Genomic DNA, 24,943 nt, shown 5'->3' with positions numbered 1-24,943 from the left:
TAACACTTGATATCAATGTGCTTCGACCGATCATGAAAAATTGGATTCCCAAAGAGCTTGATGCAACTTTGATTATCACACGAAATATTGACCTTGTTACCCACTAAAAGTAGGTAGCCTTAGTAGAAATTTTCTCTATTCATCTTCTTCCAATTGGCAGCTAGCAGCCCCTGACAACCACCTTGTCGCTGAGGTGATGTGTCATTTTATCTCTGCCACCTGCATCAGTCATATGTTTCCCCGCCCATTTGGCAAGAGCACATGTTAAAATGTGGGCAATCTGATCCAAAGATATGCTTTTCATTATGCAATCAAGTGCTTATGCTTGTTTTTCATTTGAGAATTTGGCATGGATTATTGGGAGACTTCGAAGAAAGAAGCCTTTTGACTGTGGTATTTTGCTCACACCTTAAATGGGGGGTTAATCTTCAAACTTACTCAAGTGGGGCCTCCCCTATTGGCCCATGGCTTTAGGAAGGGCACTACTTGGGAAAGCCCGATTTTCGTAGCGTGGTCTTGTTTTTTGATTCCATGTTTATCATTTCCCTCTTCACATTATGAGCACCATTCATCGTCTCCCCTCTCTGGGTCAACATGACCATTGGGCCCTCCCCCTGTCCACATATTTGGGTCAGGACTAGAAAAGTTGCCCCAGAGGTTGATGAAACTAAAAGAAAGATAAATACATATCATAGCCACAAGCAACACACCAAAGGAAATTATAATATGTAAAAGATGGTCAGGACATTAATATTAGCACGTGGCCAAAAGCCAAGAATGAGCTCTACTCCTTATCATTATGGCCATCCCCTGGTTCCTAGAGCCAATGTTACCCTATTACATCATTAAAAGGAACCCGTGCATGTCCCAACCCTTGGTGGGCAATGAACTGCCCCACCATTAAAGGGGTAACCATTGTTATACATCATTCACAGCATTCTCCCATTTCCTTGAGCTTCAAGCAGAAATACAAAGAGAAATCAAGAATAAAACAAAAATCAAATAAGGAGGGGTGGAAAAACAAAGGTTAGGGTAACTCATGCAACCACGATTTGTTGAAGTTTCTAAGTTTATTTAGTTTAGAAACCCTTCATGCACCTTTGCTGATTTATTCCTACCTACTTGTTATTTTTCTTTAACAAGTTATTTACAAAGTAAAAACTGAAAATAAACACCAGTGCATGCTCAACATATTACAGATCAACAACTAAAAGAAACAAGAACAAACACACCACATGACACCATTATTTTTGGACCAATGTCCCCGGAAAAACCCAATGCAGGAAAGCCGGTGCAGCTATCTGAGGATTTCTTATTAAGCAATATCGGAGTACAATCTCGGTGCCGAAATTGGCCTACACAACAGAAAATTTCCTTAGCAGCTATATCTCATAGTTTGAGAGAAATCTCCTGGCTGAAACCTCGAAAAATACTTCCGGCAGCTCCTCAGCACAAAACTGCTCTGTAACCCCAACGTCTGCCCAATCTGGACTGCGTCAGCCCCTCTCTGTCTCATGTCAGCCCTGCGTCAACCTTTCTTGGCTTGCGTCAGTCCCAGGCGGCCCTCTGTCAACTTTCTGGGCCTCTGCGTCAGACATGTTGGCCTCTCTGGTGCTCTATGCAGCACTTGACTACCTCTGGAAGCTATTTTGGATTGCCTTTGGATTTGTTTCTTTGGTGAATGGATGGATATACTACATGTTATCTTGTAAGTGCCTATTTTTTATGAATTTTATCTTCAAATCTTCTAATGTATGGAATTGCAACTTCTAGATCATCCTTATTTGTGCCCTAAATGTTGAAAATTAAGTTTTGAAAGGCTATATGGTTGAGAACTACATATGTTACCCATTGTATAACATGTAATGAATGTTCCTAGTGGAGGAATTCTTATAACTCTCCATCAAATTCCATTTTCCTTAGAAGTGGGTAAATGTTAGACTAGAATAATCTAGTAACTACTTTCAATGATACAATAGACATCTTTAGAGCATTCAATTTGACTTTTAGAGAATTTCAATCATCATGTAGTTACACATGAAAAACTACAACCATTAACAATACAGTGCAAAGAATATCACAGTAAATCAATGAGACAAGAGACACCAGAAATTAGGCCAGAGATCAAGGCCAAACCCACAAGGGGGAAAATCCAATAAATCTTTGCTTATGACAAAGAGTCAAATTCATCAATTTGTACATCAATCAATATGCCATAAACATAAACCTTCAACAAGGTACATAGACAAAACTGACCATCATAATAGCTCAAGTCAATTCTCTAGTTTTGTCCACAAGAATCCCTTTCAATTCTATCCATAAGAGTTCTACAAATAGGTCTTTGCATGGTCTCCAAGAGGGCTGAAATTCGGCCTATTCCTCAACCTTAGAATACACGCAATGCCACAGAAAATAGTGTCATGGACCCTCGCATGAGCTAGAGAAGAAGTACCACAGAGAAGCTCGTTGTCACAGAGATATGTGCCACAGAGAAGCTTGTAGTCATAAAGATAAGTGCCACAGAGAAGCTCGTTGTCACAAAGATACGTGCCACAAAGAAGCTCACAATCACAAAGATAATTACCACAAAGAAGCTCATTGACATAGAGATACGTGCCACAAAGAAGCTCGCATCAACAACAGAAAATAGTGCCACAGATATCTCGCATCTCAGATAGAGTGCCACAGGTAGCTCGCATCATTACAGAGAAAGCAATGCCACAGATAGCTCGCATCACAAAGAGATAGTGTTGCTTCAAAGCTCGCATAGAATAGAGATGAGATTCAAAAATCTGCCTTGGAGGTGAGCTATTACGCTCAATATATAGTTGTTTGTCCACATGAATGAACGTATCGTTTGGGAAGGCTGACATGTTCTAGGCAAACATCGACATGTTCTAGGAGGGGCCGACTTGATCAACACATAAACTCATAATCTTTCCTTCACTTTGCCAATGAAAATACCGATCGAATTTACCAAATTTTCAACACTCCCTCTTTGCTAGGGAGGTACTTTTCATTCTCTCTCAAGATCAATATCTCTGACTAGTTCACAGGCCACCCAACCACAGCCTAAGGGAGAGATCACAAGTACAAGTCTCCCTCTTTATCAAGAACAATCTCCCAGACCAGTCCATAGGTCTCTCAGACCACAGCCTAAGGGAGAGTTCATCAATCTCATCATAAGGAAAGATACATAACATCCAACACATCGCAAAAGCCACAAACCAATGGCATTCAAGCCAATGTCGTACTGACCAGTGGGATCAATCAATGAGACCAAATCAATCATATGCACAGGATACATCTCCCTAACCAGATTCACTGGCCTCTTAGTCAATTGAGCTAAGGGAGTGACAATCTTCCCGACCAATTTATAGGTCTCATAGCCATAGCCTAAGGAAGATTGTCAATCATATGATGTTGTACAATCAATGCTTTTTCTCTCCCAAAGGAATTCTCAACCACTCCAAGCTACACAGAATCAAGCAAACTTCATTTATAGACATTTGTCACCATAACAGAAGTATCATCTGCCATCAGTGCAAGCATCTATCACCAAGACAGGAACATCATCTGCGGCCAAGGCAGGGATCTGTCACCAAGACAAGAACATCATCTACCACCAAAGCAAGCATCTGTCACCAAGACAAGAACATCATCTGCCACCAAAGCAAGCATCTGTCACCAAGACAAGAACATCATCTGCCACCAAGGCAAGCATTCGCCACCAAGACAAGAACATCATCTACTACCAAGGCAGGCATCTATCACCAGGACAGGACCAAAATAATCTCAATGTACTTCGACCTGTCATAAAAAAACTGGATTCTCAGAAATCTTCACACAACTTTGATTGTCACAATATACAATGGTTGATTCCAGAACCTATCCAATCAAACCAGCAACCAGCTTTTGAGGCCACCATGACATCATAGCAGAGCCCAAGCCAAAAACAGAAACCAGAGGTGCTCTTTGGTGCATCGAGCCCAAACAATAGCAGTAAGACCATAAAGTTTCCATTCTCCATTAGAAACAAATCTCAAACCATAACCAATGGTGCCATGGAGATAACCTAATCCACATGTTGGGGCTCAACCAAGAATTGAATCAATGATTTCACAGCATAGCAGACAACAGGTCAAGCCAATCAATCAAAGTCACAAATCCACAGCTTCTTCAAACCATGTTAGTGTCAATGGACTCACATTCCATCATGCCAGACACATGTCATGCTTTCAATCTTTTAAGATTCTTCAATCAACTCCCTCTTATATTATTCAATGAGATAGCCACAAAATCAAGGGCTCACCTTCAACAACCTTGAAGTACAAATCAGCATTGCTATTGCTAAAACCAAGACTCAACAAATAGTCATCACTACGAGAGTACCATGCACGAGGAGCCAGCTTAAGCCCATAAAAGGCTTTCTTCAATTTACAAACATGAATCACTCTATCATGGACCTCAAAGTCTTAAGGTTGGCAACAGGAGCAAATGTATCTTCATAATCTTCTCCTTCTTACTAAGGTAATCTGTTGCTTGGTACTTCTAGCCATCTTCATCATAATGGATCAAAACAAGCTTTAATCTTGGCTGATTTGTCTACTCCCTTTGAATCCAAGGCTCATCTGATATAATATTTCCCAACACATGTCTTCTTATCACAAGATTTATTCTTCCAACATTTTCATCTATTTCCACAGCCTTGGCAATCTTCATCATGAAACTACAATCCTCACTAGCTGTTATTTTTCCATTGTTCTATGATGATACAATCACTTTAACCCAATTATTTTCTTCAATTAGCAATCAATTAAACTTCCAATGATAAATATCAATTATAAATAAAACAATAAATGCAATGACAATGGGAGACAATAAAGAGCAATAACAAGAGACACCAAAATTGGTCAAAGACCAACGAAAAACCCCACAAGGGGGAAAACCCTTTCAAATTCTTCTTCTTATTCGATTGTCATAAAATGTTTAGCAGAGGGAGAAAAATGATCCAATTCGCCAATCAAAAGACAAAGGTCAACAATTTTGACTTTCCAACAAACCAAGATTCAAAGTCAAAGAGATGATCCCAAAAGCCTAATCTGGTTAAAATATCCAATTTGCAATTTTGGTCAAAGTCAGCAACAGTCAAAGATTCCCTAACTAGTCATAAGCTAAGTCACCTGACACGGGGATTCGGGACACGTAGGATTCGGGATTCGTGGTGTCGGATTCGGGACACGCTGACCCCCGGAACAGGACACGTTAGGACACGTTATATATTATTTTATTAAAAATATATATATATATATATATATATATATCTATATATATATATATATATATATATATTAAAAATTAGATATTAGCATATTTCTTACACAAATTTTAATTAATGATACAAATTTATTGATTTCAAAATTCAAACATAGATTTTGATTCTTCATCTATAGCTATTAGCATGCATAGTACATAAAAATTCAAATAAATTTGCAAAATAGTCAAGTGATCTCTATATAAAAAAACAACATTATATGACATTATTAATTATGGCCAGTTTAATTACGATAAATACATTTGGCAAAATATTCTAGTGATCTCTATATAAAGAAGCAAGTCCATATGAATAAACAGCTCAAACAAGCAAATTTGTGTCCTATATAAACACAAAATGAGATGACATGACATTTGTGATAGCTGAAACGAACATAAAAGATAACCTGTCTTTTTAGTAAATTTAGTAAACCATATGAAAACCAAAATCATTAATTCATAAAGAATTAATAATAAAAGTATATTTAACTATGTCAAAATTGTATTTCAACATACATATTCTAAAAAGAAAATTAAAATATTTATCATTTTTATTACTTATAATTAAATATTACAATAAATTCTGCAATAGTGATGAGGGAGTAATACTTAATTATAATTGAACGAAAAAATAGAACTCGCTATTTTAAATAGATGACTGATCCCGCCACAAATTATGCATATTTTTTTCAGAATTATCAAATTATTTAAGCACAGTAAATAAGAAATTGATTTGCACATGATCTACAAAATTATGCACCCTGATCTGATGTTTCACTTGAAATATAATGTGTATTTACAATGTGAAGGTTGTGCCTTACCATGTCGTAACTCTAACCCTTCTTGACATTTACACGACTGAAGGTGAGGATCTATTCCCTGTTCTATTCCACGAAACTTCTTCCTTCTTGGAGTTGATAACAGGGCTTCATAGGTTGATATTTTCATCAATATAGACGCATTTTCCATTGTTAGGTGATTCCAATATCGAGAGAGACACGCCCCCTTTTAACCTAGCAACAGTTCCGAACCCTCGAAACGAATCTGCAAACCAGGAGTCGGCAGGAAAATTGAGACACGCTTTCGAAATTCGGACACGCCCCTGGACACGACGTGCCACAAGAGGACACGACGAGTCCTGCCATCATGACACGTGTCCGGACAGAATCGTGTCCGATTCGCGATTCGTCCAGGGTTTTGGACGAATCCGGTTTCATAGGTCATAAGTCAATGGCCAAACATCCTCAAAATGAGCTTGGTCAAAGGTCAAAGAACTCGGCCTTCCTTGGCAATTAAAATCAAGTCAAAACAGTCAAACCTAGTCAACAAAGAGAGAAATTTTGTTGTCAAAATCTGTGGTCAAAGTCTACAATCAACATAAGTCAAACTACCCAAAAATCCTCAGTTTTTGTGCCAAAGAATGTGGCTTCCAAAATCATATCCAAAACTAGTCAAGGCAAGTCAAAGTGACAAGTCAAAGATGGTCAATGAGCTGGTCAAACTATCCCAACATAAAAAGTCAAAGCAGATTTCTGATTGTCCCTCCTCTCCTTCACACGTGTTAGAGAAAGCCCAGCAATTTTAGATGTACAAACCAATCACAAGATGAGAGAGAGAACAATGAATGAGTTGATGTGATGCCAAAAGAGGTTGGCTTGTCTTGTATTTATATGCTTCCTTGGAGACCCAATTTGTCCTTTAAGCTGACCGAAACTTTTGTTCACATGTGGGTTTTTATATAAAAAATATATTTTTCCTTGAACAAATTAAATTCTTCCAAGGGCAAAGAGCATCTTCTCTAAATGAGGAAGGTTGTCCAAACAACGGAATTTGTCCTTGAGCTGCCAAATTAACACTCCCTCTCAGCTAGGCAGAAATTTTCGGCTGCTTCATATGTCCCATCTCAAATGTCTCGTCGTCATCAAGTCAAATGTCATCTCTGCTCGTCTACTGAACACTCAAATCTAAAAGAAGAAGAATTTGATAGCATAGTCGGAGCATCCGTCTCCAAAGGAGAGCAGCACGCAAGGGACAACTAACTAACATTGGGATAGTTGTATGGTACTTAACAGCATATACATCAAGCATGCAATGTCACATATAGCAAGCAAGGGACAGCTAGCATGCAACAGCAAGCATGCTAAGGACAACAAGCAAGCAGGGACAACAAGCATGCTAGGGACAACAACCAAGCAAGGTGCAGCCAAAGCATAGGTCAGTACGGCAACATGGTGTAGCAATGGCACATAATGTAGTATTGTGATGGGTACAGTCATGATTAATGAAGCGTGATGAGATGCAGCATGGTGCAGTGCGGTGAGGTGCAACATGATGACGAAATGCAGCACAATGATAGGTGGAGTCATCTTGGAGAATCAGTTGAAGCAACATGTCTTCAACTAATCTCATGTATCATCTTCTTAGAGATGATCTATGCTCTTATCTAGATAAGTCAAAGTGTTGACTTCTGTTGTAAACGTACTCTCTCTCTCTTTGTTAAACATATAAGAAGAATTGATCAAGGGTTTCCCCACATTGGGGTTTCTCCCTGTCTAGTGCCACATCTTGTGTCCTCTTGTCTTGGCTTGTCTTCTGCAATTTATGTTTATGTTCTATCTGCAGTTTACTTTAATGCTGATGTGATTGCTAATCTGGAAAATATATTGAGCTAACTGCGAAAATTGAAACAAATTGCTCTAAGCATAGAACATACCTAAAATTAACATGGTATCAGAGCTGAGGTGAAGACAATGCCCAAGCAAGAGTGAAAGAGCAATCACCGAAGACAGTTGGGAAAGGACAAAAGGATTAGTGGATTCCTCATCCCTCTTCAAATTCACAAGGTGAAGTCAAAGCAGAGAATATTATCAGAATGGCGCAGCGGAAGTTTCTGATGGCCTACCTAAAGATCACTTCATTGGGAAGTCCGGATCTAAGGGTGGAAGGAAAGGCAAATGCCTTGGTTGCAATAAGTTCGGCCATTATGCGAAGGAGTGTCTAAATGGCAGAGACACATCTTTTGGTGAAGAGAACAATCATTACAGGGACATCTTCAATGATCAAAGGAATGACAGGTAATGCAGGTCATTAAGGAAATGGACGACTCTTCAAAGAAAGAAAGGAACCCCAGGTATGAAGAATCAAATGTTGTTTCTGATAAGATAAAGAAGTGTTATCTTGTATTGGCCCTCTCCTTCAGATTCTTTGGGAATCAGGCTTATTGATTGTAGTGCTTCAAGGCACTCCATCGAATAGAAGGGTGCTCTCTCTCTAATTTGGTAGAGATGGAAACATTCGTGGGATTATACTTGGGGTCGATGCCACCTATTCCAGAAAGGGTGTTACCACTCAATTGAATGAGGGTAACTCGATTCATCTACAAAATCTCTTTTATGTACCTGATTGCAAGAAGAACCCGGTGTCCATTTCGGCAATGAAAGTCAAAGGTTTCAAGGTGGCATTCATAGATGGAAAGGTACGTGTTTGAAAATAGAATTTTCAAAGATGCTTTTACTCATGGGTTCAGGATTGGCAATTTGTACAAAGTTGCAGGATGGTCCATTGGGGACCATGTCAGTTGACACATCTCATCTATAGCACCGGAGGTCTATTATGGGGCCTTACCCGATGAGAGTCAAATGGTAATAGGGATGCCTGAATTCCAAAAGAGCATGAAGGTACATGTCTGAGATGTACCGAAGGAAAATCTTACAAGGGGACCATTCCCCTCATGTAGCAGGTCCACAGGTTTGGAACAATCCGAGGGGTTTGAGATTCATGATCAAGAATCTCATGTATACAGGTGGAAGAAAGCCCTCTATGGCTTGAAGCAAAACACCTCGGACATAGTATGACAGGATTGATAGCTGTCTGATGAAGCTGAGGCTCACTAGTAGTGAAACCGATCCAAACCATTGCCCGAAGGTTGTGGATGATAGACCTCTCATACCAGCACCTTATGAGGACGACCTATCTCTGACAGGTGCAGACCCTCTCATTTGCACAAGTAAGAGGGAATTGGATTTCGGATGTGGAATGATAAACTACAAGCCTGTGACTACCTCGAGGATCTTAACTTTCAGAAGTTATATGGTAGTGATGTCGGACCAGATTTGGGAAATGCCTCTAAGTTTCATAAACTCATTCGCGTTGATGTTCTTCGTGAACTTCCGTCAGGACATATGTTTTGTCGTTAGCATGGTGAGCTCATATTTGGTTGAGCCTAACGGGATTGGTGCCAAGAATCTTATGAGATATCTTCGGGGCACAATGTCTCATGGATTGAGATATACTGTCAGAAATATGAAACTGCATGATTATTCGAATGCTGACTGGGCAAGCAGTGTGGAGGAACACTATAGCACTTCTCAATGCTGGTTCTCTTTGGATTCGGCTTCGATATCACGGATGAGCAGGAAACAGAAGTCGGTTGTTATAAGCACCGTCGAGACCGAATACATAGCTACAAGTATGATCTCGTGTGAAGCTGCATGGTTGCAGAAGCTCTTACGTGAGTTATTTGTACACATGATGAACACTACTGTGATTCTCTGTGACAACCAGAGGGGGGATTCGATTATTGAGGAATCTCGTACTCGATGATTGCTCCAACAGATAGACATCAGATACTGCCTTATCTGGGATATGGTAAGTCGATGAGCGAGGAGGCTCCATCGCATTGAGACTGATGTACAAGTCGCAGACATTTTGTCAAAGCCTCGAGAAAGGTCAAATCTGTGACTTTCCCAAACGACTTGGAGTCATTGAGAGACCTTCTTATAAGGGTCCTGCATGTTGCATGCATTGAGATCTGGGAGCTCTGGGGGGCTTGGGGTACTTACTGGAGCAACATACGACCACATGGCGACTCACCCTCCCCTGGTGGTGTGCTATGTACAAGATGATAGGTTCAACCTTCCCCTGTGATACCCCGTGTTGACTGTGGAACAGGATGATTAGTTCTCTTTTGGGTCGGGATGATTAGTTTTCTCGTGGCAACTGTGAAACGGGATGATTAGTTCTCCTGTGGGTTGGGATGATTAGTTCTCCCGTGGCAACTGTGGAATAGGATGATTAGTTCTCTTGTGGTCCGGGATGATTAGTTCTCCCATGGCAACTGTGAAACAGGATGATTAGTTCTCCTGTGGGCCGAGATGATTAGTTCTCCCATGGCAACTGTGGAACAGGATGATTAGTTCTCTTATGGGCCGGGATGATTAGTTCTCCCGTGGCAACAGTGAAACAGGATGATTAGTTCTCCTGTGGGACGGGATGATTAGTTCTCCCGTGGCGATTGTGGCGCAGGATGATTCGTTCTCCTGTGGACAAAATGATTAGTTCTCTTGTCGAGGCATCCTACCCATGGAGTCTGGAACTCATGGGAAGCACCTCTCATTTGATCAATGAGCAGGGAAATGGGGTTAGGGACCATAGTAGTACTATCGATGGACGCATCATTGTATCTATCGTACTCCCTATGCTAGGATGACCTCCATTGATCAGGGATCAATGAAACTGATCTGGGATCAGTATGAGTGATTTAAGACACTCTCTTATGATATTGATCTGGGATCAATAAAAGTAACTTCGGGTCAGTAACAGTGATGTGACACACTCTCTTCAGATGAAACTGAGTTCGAGTCAGTAGAGAATGGTATGACACATTCTCGATCAATTCTTTTTCTTCATGGTTCAGCAGAGCAGTGCAGGGCACTGATGGCAGAGATATTATAGTCGGACATATGGATCAGCAGATGGAGTTCTCCCTAGTTGAGAGGGAGTGTTAAAATTGGCAACTAGGGCCAAACTCCATGTGGGTCATCTTATTAATGCAAGATGATAGTTTTCTTGGATCCCTCTCATCGAAAGGTGTAGTATTGATCTAAAGATCATCCGATTCTGATAAGTATTCATGGAGATATGAATTTATTTGTGTTATGGGGCAATTCGTCAAGGTCGGCCAGCAACCAAATAAACCCCACTTGTGCTCAACGTTTTAAGTATAAATAGAGGTGGCCTTCAAGTCATTTCAACACACTTGGGATCTCTTCCTCTCTACTTGTCTTTGGGTTTTGGTAGGAGGAGAGATCCTAAGCGATAACGCTGCCCTAATCTAGACGGCAGAAGTCGGAACTGCCAGAATTGTCGGGAAAAGCCAGAACTACCGAAACTGTAGGGAATAGCCAGAATTGCTGGAACTGTCGGGATCTGCCGGGAATAGCTGGAATTGCCAGAACTGCCGGGAACTGCCAAAACTGCCGGGAATAACCGGAACTGTCGGGAAAAGCCCGAATTGTCGGGAAAAGCCGTAGCTACCAGAACTGCCGGAACTGTCAGAACTGTCGGGAACTGCCGGAACTACCAAGAACTGTCGAGAACTGTCGGAACTACCGGGAACTGTCGAAGCATCTGTCTCTAAAGGAGAGCAGCATGCAAGGGACAACTAACTAACATTGGGATAGTTGTATGGTACGTAGCAGCGTATACACCAAGCATGCAATGTCACATATAGCATGCAAGGGACAGCTAGCATGCAACAGCATGTTGCATGCATGCTAAGGACAACAAGCAAGCAAGGGACAACAAGCATGCTACGGACAACAAGCAAGCAAGGTGTAGCCAGAGCATAGGTCATTATGGCAACATGGTGTAGCAATGGCACATAATGTAGTACTGTGATGGGTACAGTCATGATTAATGAAGCGTGATGAGATGCAAAATAGTGATGATGGGTGTAGCATGGTGCAGTGCGGTGAGGTGTAGCATGATGACGAAATGCAACACAATGATAGGTGAAGGAGTCACCTTGGAGAATCAGTTGAAGCAACATGTCTTCAACTGATCTCATGTATCATCTTCTTAGAGATGATCTATGCTCTTATCTAGATAAGTCAAAGTGTTGACTTCTGTTGTAAACGTACTCTCTCTCTCTGCTGAACTATTGAAGAACATATAAGAAGAATTGATCAAGGGTTTCCCCACATTGGGGTTTGTCCCTGGCTAGCACCACATCATGTGTCCTCTTGTCTTGGCTTGTCTTCTGCGATTTATGTTTATGTTCTATCAGCAGTTTACTTTAATGCTGATGTGATTGCAAATCTAGAAAAGGTATTGAGCTAGCTCTGAAAATTGAAATAAATTGCTCTAAGCATAGAACATACCTAAAATTAACAACATTGTATGGGGGTCAAGGTTGGGAGAGATGATGTGATGTCTAGGAATGAGGAAAAAGCTTTAAGGGAGTGGTGGAGAGAATCACAAAGTTCTCATCTTCATTGGGAGAGGAATGTTCGTTTTTTGTGGTAAAGTACTCTACAGTAAGATTTGTCGAGGCCAATGGAGGAAGATGGTTCTAGCATAAACTTGAGGTGTAGATACCTATGCAGATTTTTACTCGTCACCAAACCAATGGTTCATGGGACAAGTAAGTTGTGGTTGTGTCTAAGGCTCTAAAGTTAGAGACATGAGGGAACAACATCTTGATGCAGGTATTGTATGTGTCCACATAATCTCTATCAAAAAGGAACGTAGTGTGGGTGGATAAAGGGACGAGAGTGGAGATAGTGAGAGGAGAAGGGGATGTAAATAAGGAGAAGCAAAGGAAAGCATGGTCAACCAAAGGGAGGCGAGAGACTGAGCAATGTTGGATCTGGGTGAGGAGGTCTTGGTTGGCCAAGACACAGTCAACTACACTAGCTCCACCCCTATGAGGAAAGCAAGTAAAATCCCCTAAATAGGGAAACAAGGGACCCTGTTCAAGGTCAATATCCCATGAGAGAGAAAAAACCTAATGCTAGAGGAAAGAGAAAAACACCATATACATCATAGGCAATAAATGGCAAACACAACCTGAAAATTGTAGTGAAATAGGATATGAAAATGAAGATGGATAAATCACAATGATTCTCTAATCCATGAATGCTAATGATCAACTCGAGAATGAATTCGACAATACCCCCTAAAGAAGGGCTTGGACTAGCATAATGATTACAAGGATTGCAAACCACATCCTCATGAGTACAACTGAAAAAACCTAATGCTAATTTAATAGGAAATAAAACCTATACATCATTGGAAGACAACCATAATAATAATATCATAGTAGTGAAATAAGTTGTAAATATCAAGAAGCGTCAGTCACTATCATCCTTGGAGCTAGGAATAGTCATGTCCACCAAAGGAACATATCTACTAATGTCCACTCAAACTCTGGCATGCTACTGAATTTATTTGAAAAAATGCAAACTAACAGGCCATATAAAATAGTGGTGATTAAGAATACAAGCATCATTATCTTGAAAATTGTAAAGGCATGGTAAAAAACATGATTAAGTAATATTAAACCTCATAAGCAAACAGATTGGAAAATAAGACATTTTGCAAAAGATTACAACCTCACAATATCATCACCAATTTCTGGTGTAACGCTCATACTTCTTCTCCTTGTTCGACGATGGTCTAAAGTTGAAATATGATCTGACCTGCAATACTGAAAAAACATATAAGCAACATACCAAATTCAAAAATAAAACTATACAACACATTGGATTCGTTTTATTTGAATTAGTTTATACAGAGAAAAAAATAAGACCTAAAAAACTGAAATAAAAATAGAAAACATGTTTAACATACCCATGATGCCCAACAGCATGATGTTTATAGAATCAATGCAATGGACCTTGTACCAATTATAACAACTAAAATATAAAGTGGTTATATGAAACCATTCACATACTGAACCAAAGATATTTGACAATTGAAGTCCAGCATTGACCACCATTCCGAATTAGACAACAACTTTGTGGATTTGGCATTTTATATCGACCTCCTCCACAAGGCAACAATTCACTCTCTCTCTTCAAGAATCTTCTGGGCATTCAAGCGAAGGACAACGAGGACGAACAGAAGGACAAAATTCATCTCTTCCTCTCTCTATCTAACTCGCACGTGTGGAAGGATTCTCTCTCTCCAGTTCGCACTATTTTCTGATCAGTTGCAGCTGCAGAGCTGAATTTTCTGGGCAGTTGCAAATCTGTGATTCTGGCAATTTCTAGGAGGCCAAAATTTGGCCTAGAGTAGTATAAGAAGGTGAGTTGCTAGATCAGATTGGAAGACTTGACTTGGAGGGTTTGACCAGGTTTGCCAATAGATTTGTTGAAGGTCAATTTGAACTAATTGTTGACTAGAGGTCTAGGTGTGTCTGTTATTGAATAGTAGAATTTCTCTATTAAAAAGGTTGTTTGGTTTCTCCCCTTAGTGGGTTTTCCCAAGGTAAATCTTGTGCTTTCGTTTGCATTGTGATCTCTACTGTTCTATGCTTTTATATGGTTAAATTTCTGAAGTATAATTGCTTAATGATATACTGGAAAATTAAAAGAAGATCAACGTCAATAGAAATAATTATTAGTTTTCAGAAATATTGTGCTTGTATCTATTGCACTTGAAAAATCAACACAACTATGGTCAAATCCGAGATCAAATTGCTTGGTCCATGCAGGTCAAAACTTGGTCAAACAACCTGATCAAACATCGGTCAAGAAGCTCTGTAAACAGTAGTAAAATTCGCCTTTTCTCCTCACACATGCGGCCAAGAGAGAGATAAAAATGAAGAAAAGATGAAGTCCAAAATCAGATTTCTCCTTGCTCAGAGTTGCTTTTGCTTGGGTGGAGAAAATGAAATATCACATCATCTATATATATTATTTGAATGGGGTGCAATAACTTAAGTGACACGTCCCTTCACCCTCCTGGGCAGACTTGACTTTTATTGGCCGACTTGTCATTCAAAATTCATTTTTTTTTCATTCTTCATAATTCTTCTAGGCCAACTTAGGCATGTGGGAATACCTCTCGATGCTACACAAAAAGTCAACATTCTCCCCTCCTCTCTCAGCATTCAAGCCTTCTGGATGTTAGCCCCAAAGATCTGGATCACTTATAACTTATAAGGCAAGGAGATTCAGCAATAAGACAATTTTGCTGGTGGGAGCTATGGGATGCCAATTCTCACTTTTGGAAGGATTTTATTCAGTAGCACGAAAGTATGCTTTGTCTCCTACAGATTGGATAAATTTTTGGATATTGTTGGGCTCTTTCTGCAGGAAGATCCATTCAAACTCAACACTGATAATCATGACCCTTTTGGCATGATTGGGAGCGGAGTTTTGGAGGTCCTTTGACTCGGTATCATTCGTCTAAACAATACTCCATTTTCCTTATAGGTGTGAGCTGGATTCACTATTGAATGCATGGTGGCCTTCAATGGAAGTTGACAATTGTTTGATTCAGAGATTTTATAGTGTATGGTCAATGACAGTTTTCTATAAGCTGGGAGTACTTTCTTGGCTACTGATTTATCTCTTCGTCCCCATCAAGGTTCAGCTAGACAAGAGAAGCCTCTCTGATGGACTTCTTGTTCTTGCCTTAAGGCAGAAACAGTGAAACATGTCTACCTGGGAGTGTGTTCAGTCACAGCTGGCAAGTATTCTAAAGGGATGTATATATTGGAGGGCACTGTTGTTGGGAGATTCTAGATCTATGATTCTGCTATTGTTTGAGAATTTCAGCCTTGTCTGTTCCTTAGGTACCCCACAGCAAATTTGTGTTGGAGAATGAGATCAGTTCCTTGGCTTTTTGTCGGCTGTGGAGAGAGGAGGTAAATATGCAACTGCTAGCAAAAGGGTCTTTGTCGATTATGGATGCCAAAAAATTAAATTCTGATGCCTATACTGATTTTGTAGCTATTCTAGTTGCCTTAAGGAAGAAGATGTAATTTTCATTGTAGATACTCATCCCCTTTTCCTGTTATTTTGTTGCTTAAGTAAATATTTATCTATCAACATAAGAAGTATCTTTTACCAAAAAAGAGTACTCGGTTTACAATGTACATCAGGGAGATTTATTTTTTGTGATTTAGAGAGTCTCAGGTTACTTGATTCAATTTTATGTATGAATTAAATGTTCGTGCTCATATTGGGAAAAGTCTCTCTGCTACTAACATTTAACCACTTGTAGTTTCCAAGGCCCCGAACAAAGATAACTATCAATAATTATATTTTGAGAAGTTTGATTCACTAAACTACAAAATAGACACCCACTAACCCTTATTTACTACAGCAATATTCCTATGAGGAAATCTACATCCTCCAAAATGGTGACCTATTCATATGTTTCGCATTGACCAATAGGAATATGATACAATAAAACAAAATAAAAAGCACTTTTGGAAATTTGTAAACATATGGTTCAATATACAATAAAATAAAATAAACTGCATCTCCAACTATTTGTGAACAGTGTGTTTATTAGGAGAGGAGGAATCTTATATACCTCCATCTCAAAAAAAGAGATTCAAAATAGACAGTACTACTAAAACATTCTGTAAGCACAAAAATAATATGAAAAAGGTTTAATAACTTAAATTGCAAAGTGCCAAAAAAATGGTCTAAAGAATTAAGCTACTTTTTAAATCACAAACAAAATAAAGTATTTAAAACACATAAACCATTTTCATTCAGAATGCAGAAAGGATGCTAAATGCAGATGCTACATACCGAGTAAAATCTCCACCAAACCATGTGCCATGGTTTGCTGCTCTTCTCCTAGCCGATCATAACAACCACAACTTATAAGCCTCCTTATTTTAGACATTTACATTGCAAATAAACTTATGTTACATGGTAAGCATACAGTTTTGCAATATGTCACTTCCACTTTCCCATTAGATTTCCAAACAGATCTCAAAATATGGGAACTTATGAGAACAGAGCTCACTTTAAGTTAAACAATGTGATAAAGCATACTTCATCTTAACGATAGAGATTGACAAAGATGTAAGGCTAAATATCCCTTAGGTTTGTTACAATAAGACACCAAAACAGAGAGAAAGACTGGTATGGACAATAAAAAGTAAGCAATTTTTCATTATACAAGAATGCCTGCAACAAATACTAGGTGTTATAAGCTCTGTACATAAGAATAATATTGCATATAGATTAAAATTTAGAATACACACATGGGCAAACACACGCACATGCATTTTCACATGCTCTGTATTGCACAAAGCATGGAAGATTTTGCCCATAACAATTGCAGTTTACATCAGCGCATAGAAGATTATTCAACTTTGCCCACTAGTACAAATAGGAATACATTGAGTAATTATATGGATTCAGTTAACTATATTCTGATTTACTCTTAATTTTTTCTTTTACAAGGTAATCTGGAGCTATTACTTACTATGATAACCTGAAAGCAAAAAAGCATTATCAAAAGCCAAGTAATAGTACATGTTACCTCCCACACTGTACTTGATGATAAAAGCCCTGAACAAGAGGTCACAACCAAAGAGGGAACTACTAGGATGGTCAGCATTGTCACTAAAATTACTTATCCCCTCCACGTTAGTCTGGCTCTCCTCTGGCCCAAGCTAATCAACGAGGCACAAGGTGAAGTTAGAGCAGCATTAGTAACACAATGCTTTTTGGTAATTTTAGGATATAAAGGACATGAGAGAAGGAACAAAAGATTAGTGCCAAATCCAACATTGGGGGAAATGGATTCAAGACAAAATCCCCTCTTCAAAATTGGTCTATTTTTCATGAGGATTAGGATGAGGAGACTAGAGCCAAAGAACAAAATAGTATCCTATCTAATTAAGATAAACAAAGGAGACCAAGGCCCTATAAGAAGAGGTACTCAAGGGAGCACCTTTGTCATCAAGATCGACTATAGCTTAAAAAATGTATGCAATACCCTTGCTAGGGTCCCTAGATGGACAAACAAAGAAAAAAAATCAAATAATTACCAAAATAGTTAAGGAATAAAGAAATGAGCTACCCCAAAATGTCTTCCTTCCAAGTGGTAGATTTTACCCTTCAATGGATCGATCTTGTTAGCTTCTAGAAGACTGAGCATTCACAATCAATCTTTATGAACCAAATAGAAACCAAGATAGAAAAGATTCAGTAATTAACACCATAACCCACAAGAAAAGAACCCACATACATCACATATGATCCAAGAAAGATATGTCAATTAAGCTTCAAGGAATGAAAGCTCCAGAAACTCAACCATGAATATGTTAATTTTTGCAACTATAGTCAAATTCCACCTTGGACAGCTCAGATGACCGAGATGATGATTGCATTAAATTTCTCTTTTCAAGAGGACCAAAATCAACCTACAGATCACCTTATTTGGAGAAGTGAAACTTCAGTGTTTGAATTTATTTATTTATTCATGTATATTGGATTAGGTCGGCCCTAAGCGCATGTACAATTGAACAAGTCGGCCTCAACCCCAAGTGGACACTCTTGAAAGCCTATAAATAGAAGAGTCCTCAAGCTCATTTCATCACATTGATCAAGCCATCTTCTATTATTCTCTTTTGTCATGGTTCACAAAGGTCTGACAGAAGGAGTTAGCGCAAGGGTCTAAAATCACAAGGATGAAGCTTGCAATGATCTAGGATTTTCTGATTTCTGGATGCTAGCACAGAACTAGGTATTTTAGACTATGGACACTAGCACACAGTAGTGAAGACAGTGTCCAAAAAGCCATAGATGCTAGCACAAAAGCCTAAGGGAGTGTCCAAGGTTTCAAGGACAGTTCGGGCTGTATTAGTCCCCAAACACTTGCACAAAGTGGTCCTGATAGCGTCCGGGTTGTCTCGGATGCACGCACAGTAACTTGAAGAGAGTGTCTGAGGGTTTAGAGCATATCTGGGTGAGTTGGTCCCCGGACGCTCGCACACAATGATTTAGGGAGCGTCCAGGCTACCATAGACGTTGGCATACAGTACACAGAGAGCATCCAAGATTTCTATAGACGCTCGCACAGCTCCTCCTACCTATGTCCAGGACCTAAAGATGAGTTATCAGTATGCAGCAGTGTTCATCTCAGTGACAGCAGTATCCAACAGTTGACTTCAGTCAGTGACAGCACATTACAGTCATCGAAATCTGGGTTTTGATTATAAGCATGATTAGATTTGTTTCATGGATATCATAGTTGTTTTGTTGCATAGATAAATTTATGGATCATTATACTCTCTTTTGTTGAATCATGTGCTGATGTTTAGCCTCCTTGCCCAACATCCTCTGAACTGATGCAGCTTGTACTGCTACCCATGACTCTGCTACTGCTACTGTTGCATCTGTACGACAGCTCCCTCTACATCTGTGTTGTTGCTGGTCCTTTCTCCCAACATTGCATCCACACTGTAACTCCCTCTGCATCTGTGTTGTTGTTGGTCCTTTCTCCCAACACTACATCTGCACTGCAACTCCCTCTTCATTCGTGCTACTAACACACTACTTTTGAAAGGGGTTCTTTACCATCCCCATCTTTTCCCTGAAGTAGTCAAATTTTGACTTTCCAAGGGCCTTGGTGAGGATATCTTCCACTTGTTCCCCTGTAAGAGTGTAGCTCAACTGTACAGCTCCTCGTTGGACACAATCTTTGACAAAGTGACACCAGATATCAATATACTTCGACCTATCATGGAATACTGAATTCTTAGAGAGTTTGATGCAACTCTGATTATCACACATGATCCTGGTCACCTCCATATTTCTTCTGAATAGGTTTACCAACAGTTTTCTAAGCCATATGGCCTCACACAAAGTTGTGCTTGCTGCCATATATTCTACCTCAGACGAGCTCAGAGCCACGGACTTCTGTTTCCTACTACACCAGGAGGTCATTCCTAATCCAATGTTGAAACAGTACCAAGAGGTACTTTTCCAGTCCACTGAACTTCTTGCCCAACCTGCATTAGTAAATCTACTCAACCTGATATCCTTCCCCTTGGTGTATAAGAGCCCATAATCAACTGTTCCCTGTAAGTACCTGAGAACGTGTTTGGTTGCTGCCCAGTGAGCCCTCTTTGGTTCCACCATGAACTGATTGAGGGTGTTGACAGCGTAGCAAATATCTGGCCTGGTGTTGACTAGATATGTCAAGGACCCTATGAGCTGTCGGTATAGGGTGAAATTGACATCCTTGTCTTTTGATGCATCAATCTTCTTCCAGTTGGTGATCATTGGCATAGCCATAGGTCTACAGTCTCCCATCCCGAACCTTTTCAGGATTTTTGTAGCATACCTCCCTTGCCCGAGGAAGATTTCTCCTTTCTGCTGCCAAACTTCCAACCCTAGGAAATAGTGCATTCGTCCCAGATCCTTCATATCGAACTCCGTGGCTAGATCCTTCTAGCAGTCCTCAATGAGTCTAGATGATCCTGTCAGGAAGAGATCATCCACATATAATACTAAGATAAGTGGCTCGTTCTCTATGACCAAATAGTAGAGATTTGGATCCGCGTCACTCTTGACAAACCCCATCTTCTGCAAGTAGCCATCTATTCGACCATACCACGCTCTCGATGTCTACTTCAGCCCATACAAGGTTTTCTTCAATTTGCATACATGAGTCTTCTTCTCATGAGTCTCAAAGCCCTCTAGTTGTTCAATGTATACCTCTTCTTCTATTATCCAGTTTAGAAATGTCGTCTTGACATTCCTCTGATGGATCTCCCATCCCATCTGGGCTGCAAGAGATATCACGGTCCTAATAGATGTATACTTGGCTACCGAGGCAAAAGTTTCCTCATAGTCAATCCCTTCCTTTTGAGCATACCCCTTAGCCAAAAACCTTGTCTTCTATTTTTCAACGCTGGCGTCCGCAACATATTTGATCTTGTAGATCCATCTTGAACCTACCACAGATCTGTCTTGAGGCCTTGACACCACCTCCCAGACATCGTATATCATTATGTCGTTATACTCCTCCACCATCGCATCTAGCCAGACCTGATGCTGAGCTGCCTCCTTGAAGCTGGCAGGCTCCCCATCCTGAGCTACTAACGCTTGATACCTGTCTGGTTGTTTTCGCTCTCTTTTACTATTCCTTGGCTCTTCGATGAAGTTCTCAGCATCACGCAGAATCTGACGAAGTTCCCTGCCGGTTCTTCCTCTGCCAGGAGGTGTTTTTGTTCGCTCCTCCTCCTCATCCTGAGAATCTTCCTGATCTGAGGAAGAATTCTTCACTTCCGTTGGTTGAAGAGGCATGACCAACAGATCCTCTTTCGACCACTCCTCGGAAGGCATTTCGCAAGATCTTCTGAAAGCTCTATCCTCTATGAACTTTACATCTCGTCGTACTACTACCTTCCTACTTTCCGGAAGATAGATTTTGTATGCCTTAGTGTTCTCGCTATATCCTACCAAATACCCCTTTTCTGCAGTTTGATCCAACTTCTTCCTCTTTTCTTCGGGTATGCGACAATATGCTAGACTCCCAAATATCCTGAAATGACTAGCTTCGGGCGTCTTCCCAGTGAAGACTTTCTCTGGAGTAATCTTGCCCAATGCCCGATGAGGAGTCCTATTCTGAATGTAGACAGTTTTGTTGCATGCTTCTGCCCATAAGAATTTTGGCATATTTTGATCATACAACATGGCCCTAGCTGCTCTACAATAGTCTTGCTTTTCCTTTCTGCCACCCTATTCTGCTCTGAATTGTAGGGAGTTGTCCACTCCCTTTTGATGCCCTCCTTAGCACAATAATCAGTGAAGTCCTTATCGACATACTCTCCACCATTATCCGAGCGCAAGACTTTTATTTTCTTACCTGTCAGATTCTCGACTAGAGCCTTGAACTCCTTGAATTGACAGAAAACCTCATCCTTGGTTTTCAAAAAATAGATCCAAGTTTTCCTCGAGTGGTCATCAATGAAGGTAAGGAAATACTTGGCACCGCTGAGAGCTTTGATGGACATAGGTCCGCAGATATCTAAGTATATCAATCCTAGTACACTCTTGGACCTGTGGTTGCTCCTAGGAAATGTCGCCTTGGCATACTTTCCTAGAGCGCATCCCCTGTATACATCATTTCATTCCATACTCAGATCCGGAACTCCTGTTACAGTGCTCCTAAGAATTCTCAAAGCTCCATGGTGCAAGTGACCCATCCTTCTGTGCCATAGTTCGTTCAAGTCTTTGTCCCCATGACTGCCTATTAGTGCCATCGGAGATTCTAGTTGTAATCTATACAACCGATTACTTTTGATTCCGATCTGCACTTTCTTTTTCCAACTCGGGTGTTTGATGTATACCTTTTCCTTGATGAAGTAGACGTCATAGCCCTTGCCTTGTAGTTGTGACACAGAAAGTAAGTTCATCCCCAATCCTGGTACATGTAGCACATTTGTGGCACGGAACCGTTCTCCTGATTCTATCTGAAAAACTATGGTACCCTTTCCTACTGGAGTACACTTTGCCTTGTTCCCCATGGTGATCTGAAAATTCATCTTCTCTCCTCGATATTCTGAGAAACACTCCCTGATTCCCGTCATATACCATGAGGCTCCATTGTCTATATTCCATACTTCTGATGATGCAGCACTAGTCATGCACGCCACTTCTTCCAACCTGGAAGCCAACATAGAGAAATCGAAATCTCACTTTCGTGTGCAATCTTCTGAAAATCTGCGTGAGTCCCCTGAGGTGGATGCCTCTGCATCGTGGTCTCGACCCATAACTGATTTTCACTTTCTATCTCTGCTTACTTGCTCTGATATCATGTGAAAATTTTATCACTGCATCAACTGATTTACTTTTCCTACTTATTTCATCATAAGTTATTCATGAAATTACTTCAACAAACATTAAAATAAATACTACTGCAGATATCACATCGTAATACAGAACCAAACATATGCACACATTGACACAGTTATTTTGGACTAATGTCCCCGAAAAAACCCAATGTGGGAAAACTGGTGCAGCAAGGGAGGATTTTATTATTCAGCAATTTTCTAGTACAACAGGGTGCCAAACTGGCTTACCCACAGATAGACAAATTTCCAGCACGTCTTTTGAACCCAGCGTAGGCCCTACTGACCTCTGCGTCAGCCTAAAACCCTCTGCGTCAGCCTACTGACACTCTGCACGGCCTCTCTGGCCTTCTGTGTCACTCCTGCAGCCTTTGTGTGGATGACGCAAGCCCTTCGTGCTCTGCGCAATCTTTGTTGTCTCTACATGGCTTCCTTTGGCTCTGCATCTACCTCTTCTGCCTCTACACTGATAACCTATCTCTCTGTTCCGTACCTGTTGCCTCCTGACTGCTCTCTAGACCACTGGTTCAATTTCTCAGCAAACCCCGCTCCAGAAATTGAATTGACTGGTCTCCCTCAATTTGTTCTCCAAGTAACCCTCAAGCCTCCTCTTATACTTTCCTCGTTGATAAATCAATGGACGAGATTAACTCCCTAATCAATGGCTAAGATTAGATCTGGCTTGATCCATGTCTTTTGGACCATTCTAACACAATTTCACATTAATACACATTAATATTTTATGTTCCCTAAGTTTAGACTTAGGTTCTCCATTAAAAATATTAATTATTTTAATATCTCCTGAACTGTTTAGAATCTGCCCATATCCTTTCTGTGTATTGGAGATCTCATGTGCCCCAACCTCTCCACCAAATTTCGTGGCTAAAGCACATCCGATGCTACCCCAAATCAACATGACAGCAGTAGTGCCATGGGCAACAGTACAATGGTAGCAACAGCGCAGTAGATGAAGGGCAGCAGGCAAAGCATCAGCGGCGCAAAGGACCGATGTCGTGGATTAGTGTGATGTGAAAATTTCTGAACCTACACATCAGAAATCCTACTGCAATCACTAGTTTATCATCTCCTACTTGTTCTTTATATTCAACAAGTTATTTAATTACTTAAACAATGATGAAAACACTATTGCAGCCTACACATACATACAGATCATAAACTGAAATAAACTGAGACAATCACACAAGGGACATTGTTATTTTTGGACAATCGTCCCCAGGAAAACCCATTTCAGGGAAACCGATGCAACATATAGAGGGTTTGTATTATTAAGCAAATCTCTGAATACAACTAGGGTGCTAAATCTGGCTCACCTAACAGAGAATACACCTAGTAGAAGTTCCTCTATTCGAAGACAGATATTTTGGCAATCCAGCAACTAGATGATCAAACCCCACAAATGACAATTGTTTTTCTCAATGCTAGGCAACAATGGCTGCTCCAAGCTCTACGCCAGAACAGTGTCACCTCCTCTAGGAGATGTGTCACCCTCCCAGTGAGCCTCCCTTGCTCAGAAGTCGACATGTTGAACTGTTGCTCTCTCTACCCCATAGAAAACCCTAGCACTGCCTTTATGGAACTATGTCTGCCCCTCTAGCTTCTATGTCAGGCCCTCTAGCTTCTGCGTCACCCCCACTAGCTTCTGTGTCACCCTCTCTAGAGCTGTGTTGTCTCCCCTGTTGCTGCTCTACCTCTCTGCCATGTATCCTTTGCTTTGGACTAAAGTCCCTCTGTCGAACTACCCCTCTAACTGCAAGTCAGATCACTTAGCTCAACTTTCTCAGCAAACCACACCCCAGAAAAATCGAACTCTTTGATCTCTTCGTGTATCTCCAACTGACCCTCAAGCCTCCTCTTATACTCTTCCTGTTGATGAATCAACGATCGTGATCTAATCTCTAATCAACGGCTAAGATTAAAACAGGCTTGATCCTCGTCACTTAGAACCTTCTCACCCATATTTTTATTAATACACGTCAATATTTTTATTTTTCT

The 24,943-nt window shown here is 40.4% G+C and overlaps 1 protein-coding gene across 4 annotated transcripts in view; it reads right to left on the bottom strand.

Annotated features, from left to right (window-relative positions):
- LOC149140189 (serine/threonine-protein kinase EDR1-like) overlaps positions 1–24,943 on the bottom strand; it is a 499,775-nt gene that overhangs the window by 253,467 nt on the left and 221,365 nt on the right. For 3 of the 4 annotated variants that reach the window (XM_089447024.1, XM_089447025.1, XM_089447022.1), the window contains 2 exons: positions 16,866–16,913; positions 13,707–13,793 (listed from right to left, as the gene is read on the bottom strand). In XM_089447024.1, coding sequence (XP_089303150.1) covers positions 13,707–13,793; positions 16,866–16,913 — 135 coding nt within the window. The remainder of the gene's footprint in view (positions 1–13,706; positions 13,794–16,865; positions 16,914–24,943) is intronic. The other variant, XM_089447023.1, reaches the window with a different exon arrangement.

The sequence above is a fragment of the Pinus tabuliformis genome, chromosome X (genome assembly GCF_031772625.1).
Source record: "Pinus tabuliformis cultivar Carrire ecotype Pingquan chromosome X, CPIR1, whole genome shotgun sequence".
Classification (NCBI taxonomy): domain Eukaryota; kingdom Viridiplantae; phylum Streptophyta; class Pinopsida; order Pinales; family Pinaceae; genus Pinus; species Pinus tabuliformis.
Note: the sequence above shows the minus strand (reverse complement) of the source record. Positions and strands in the feature narration are given on the sequence as shown.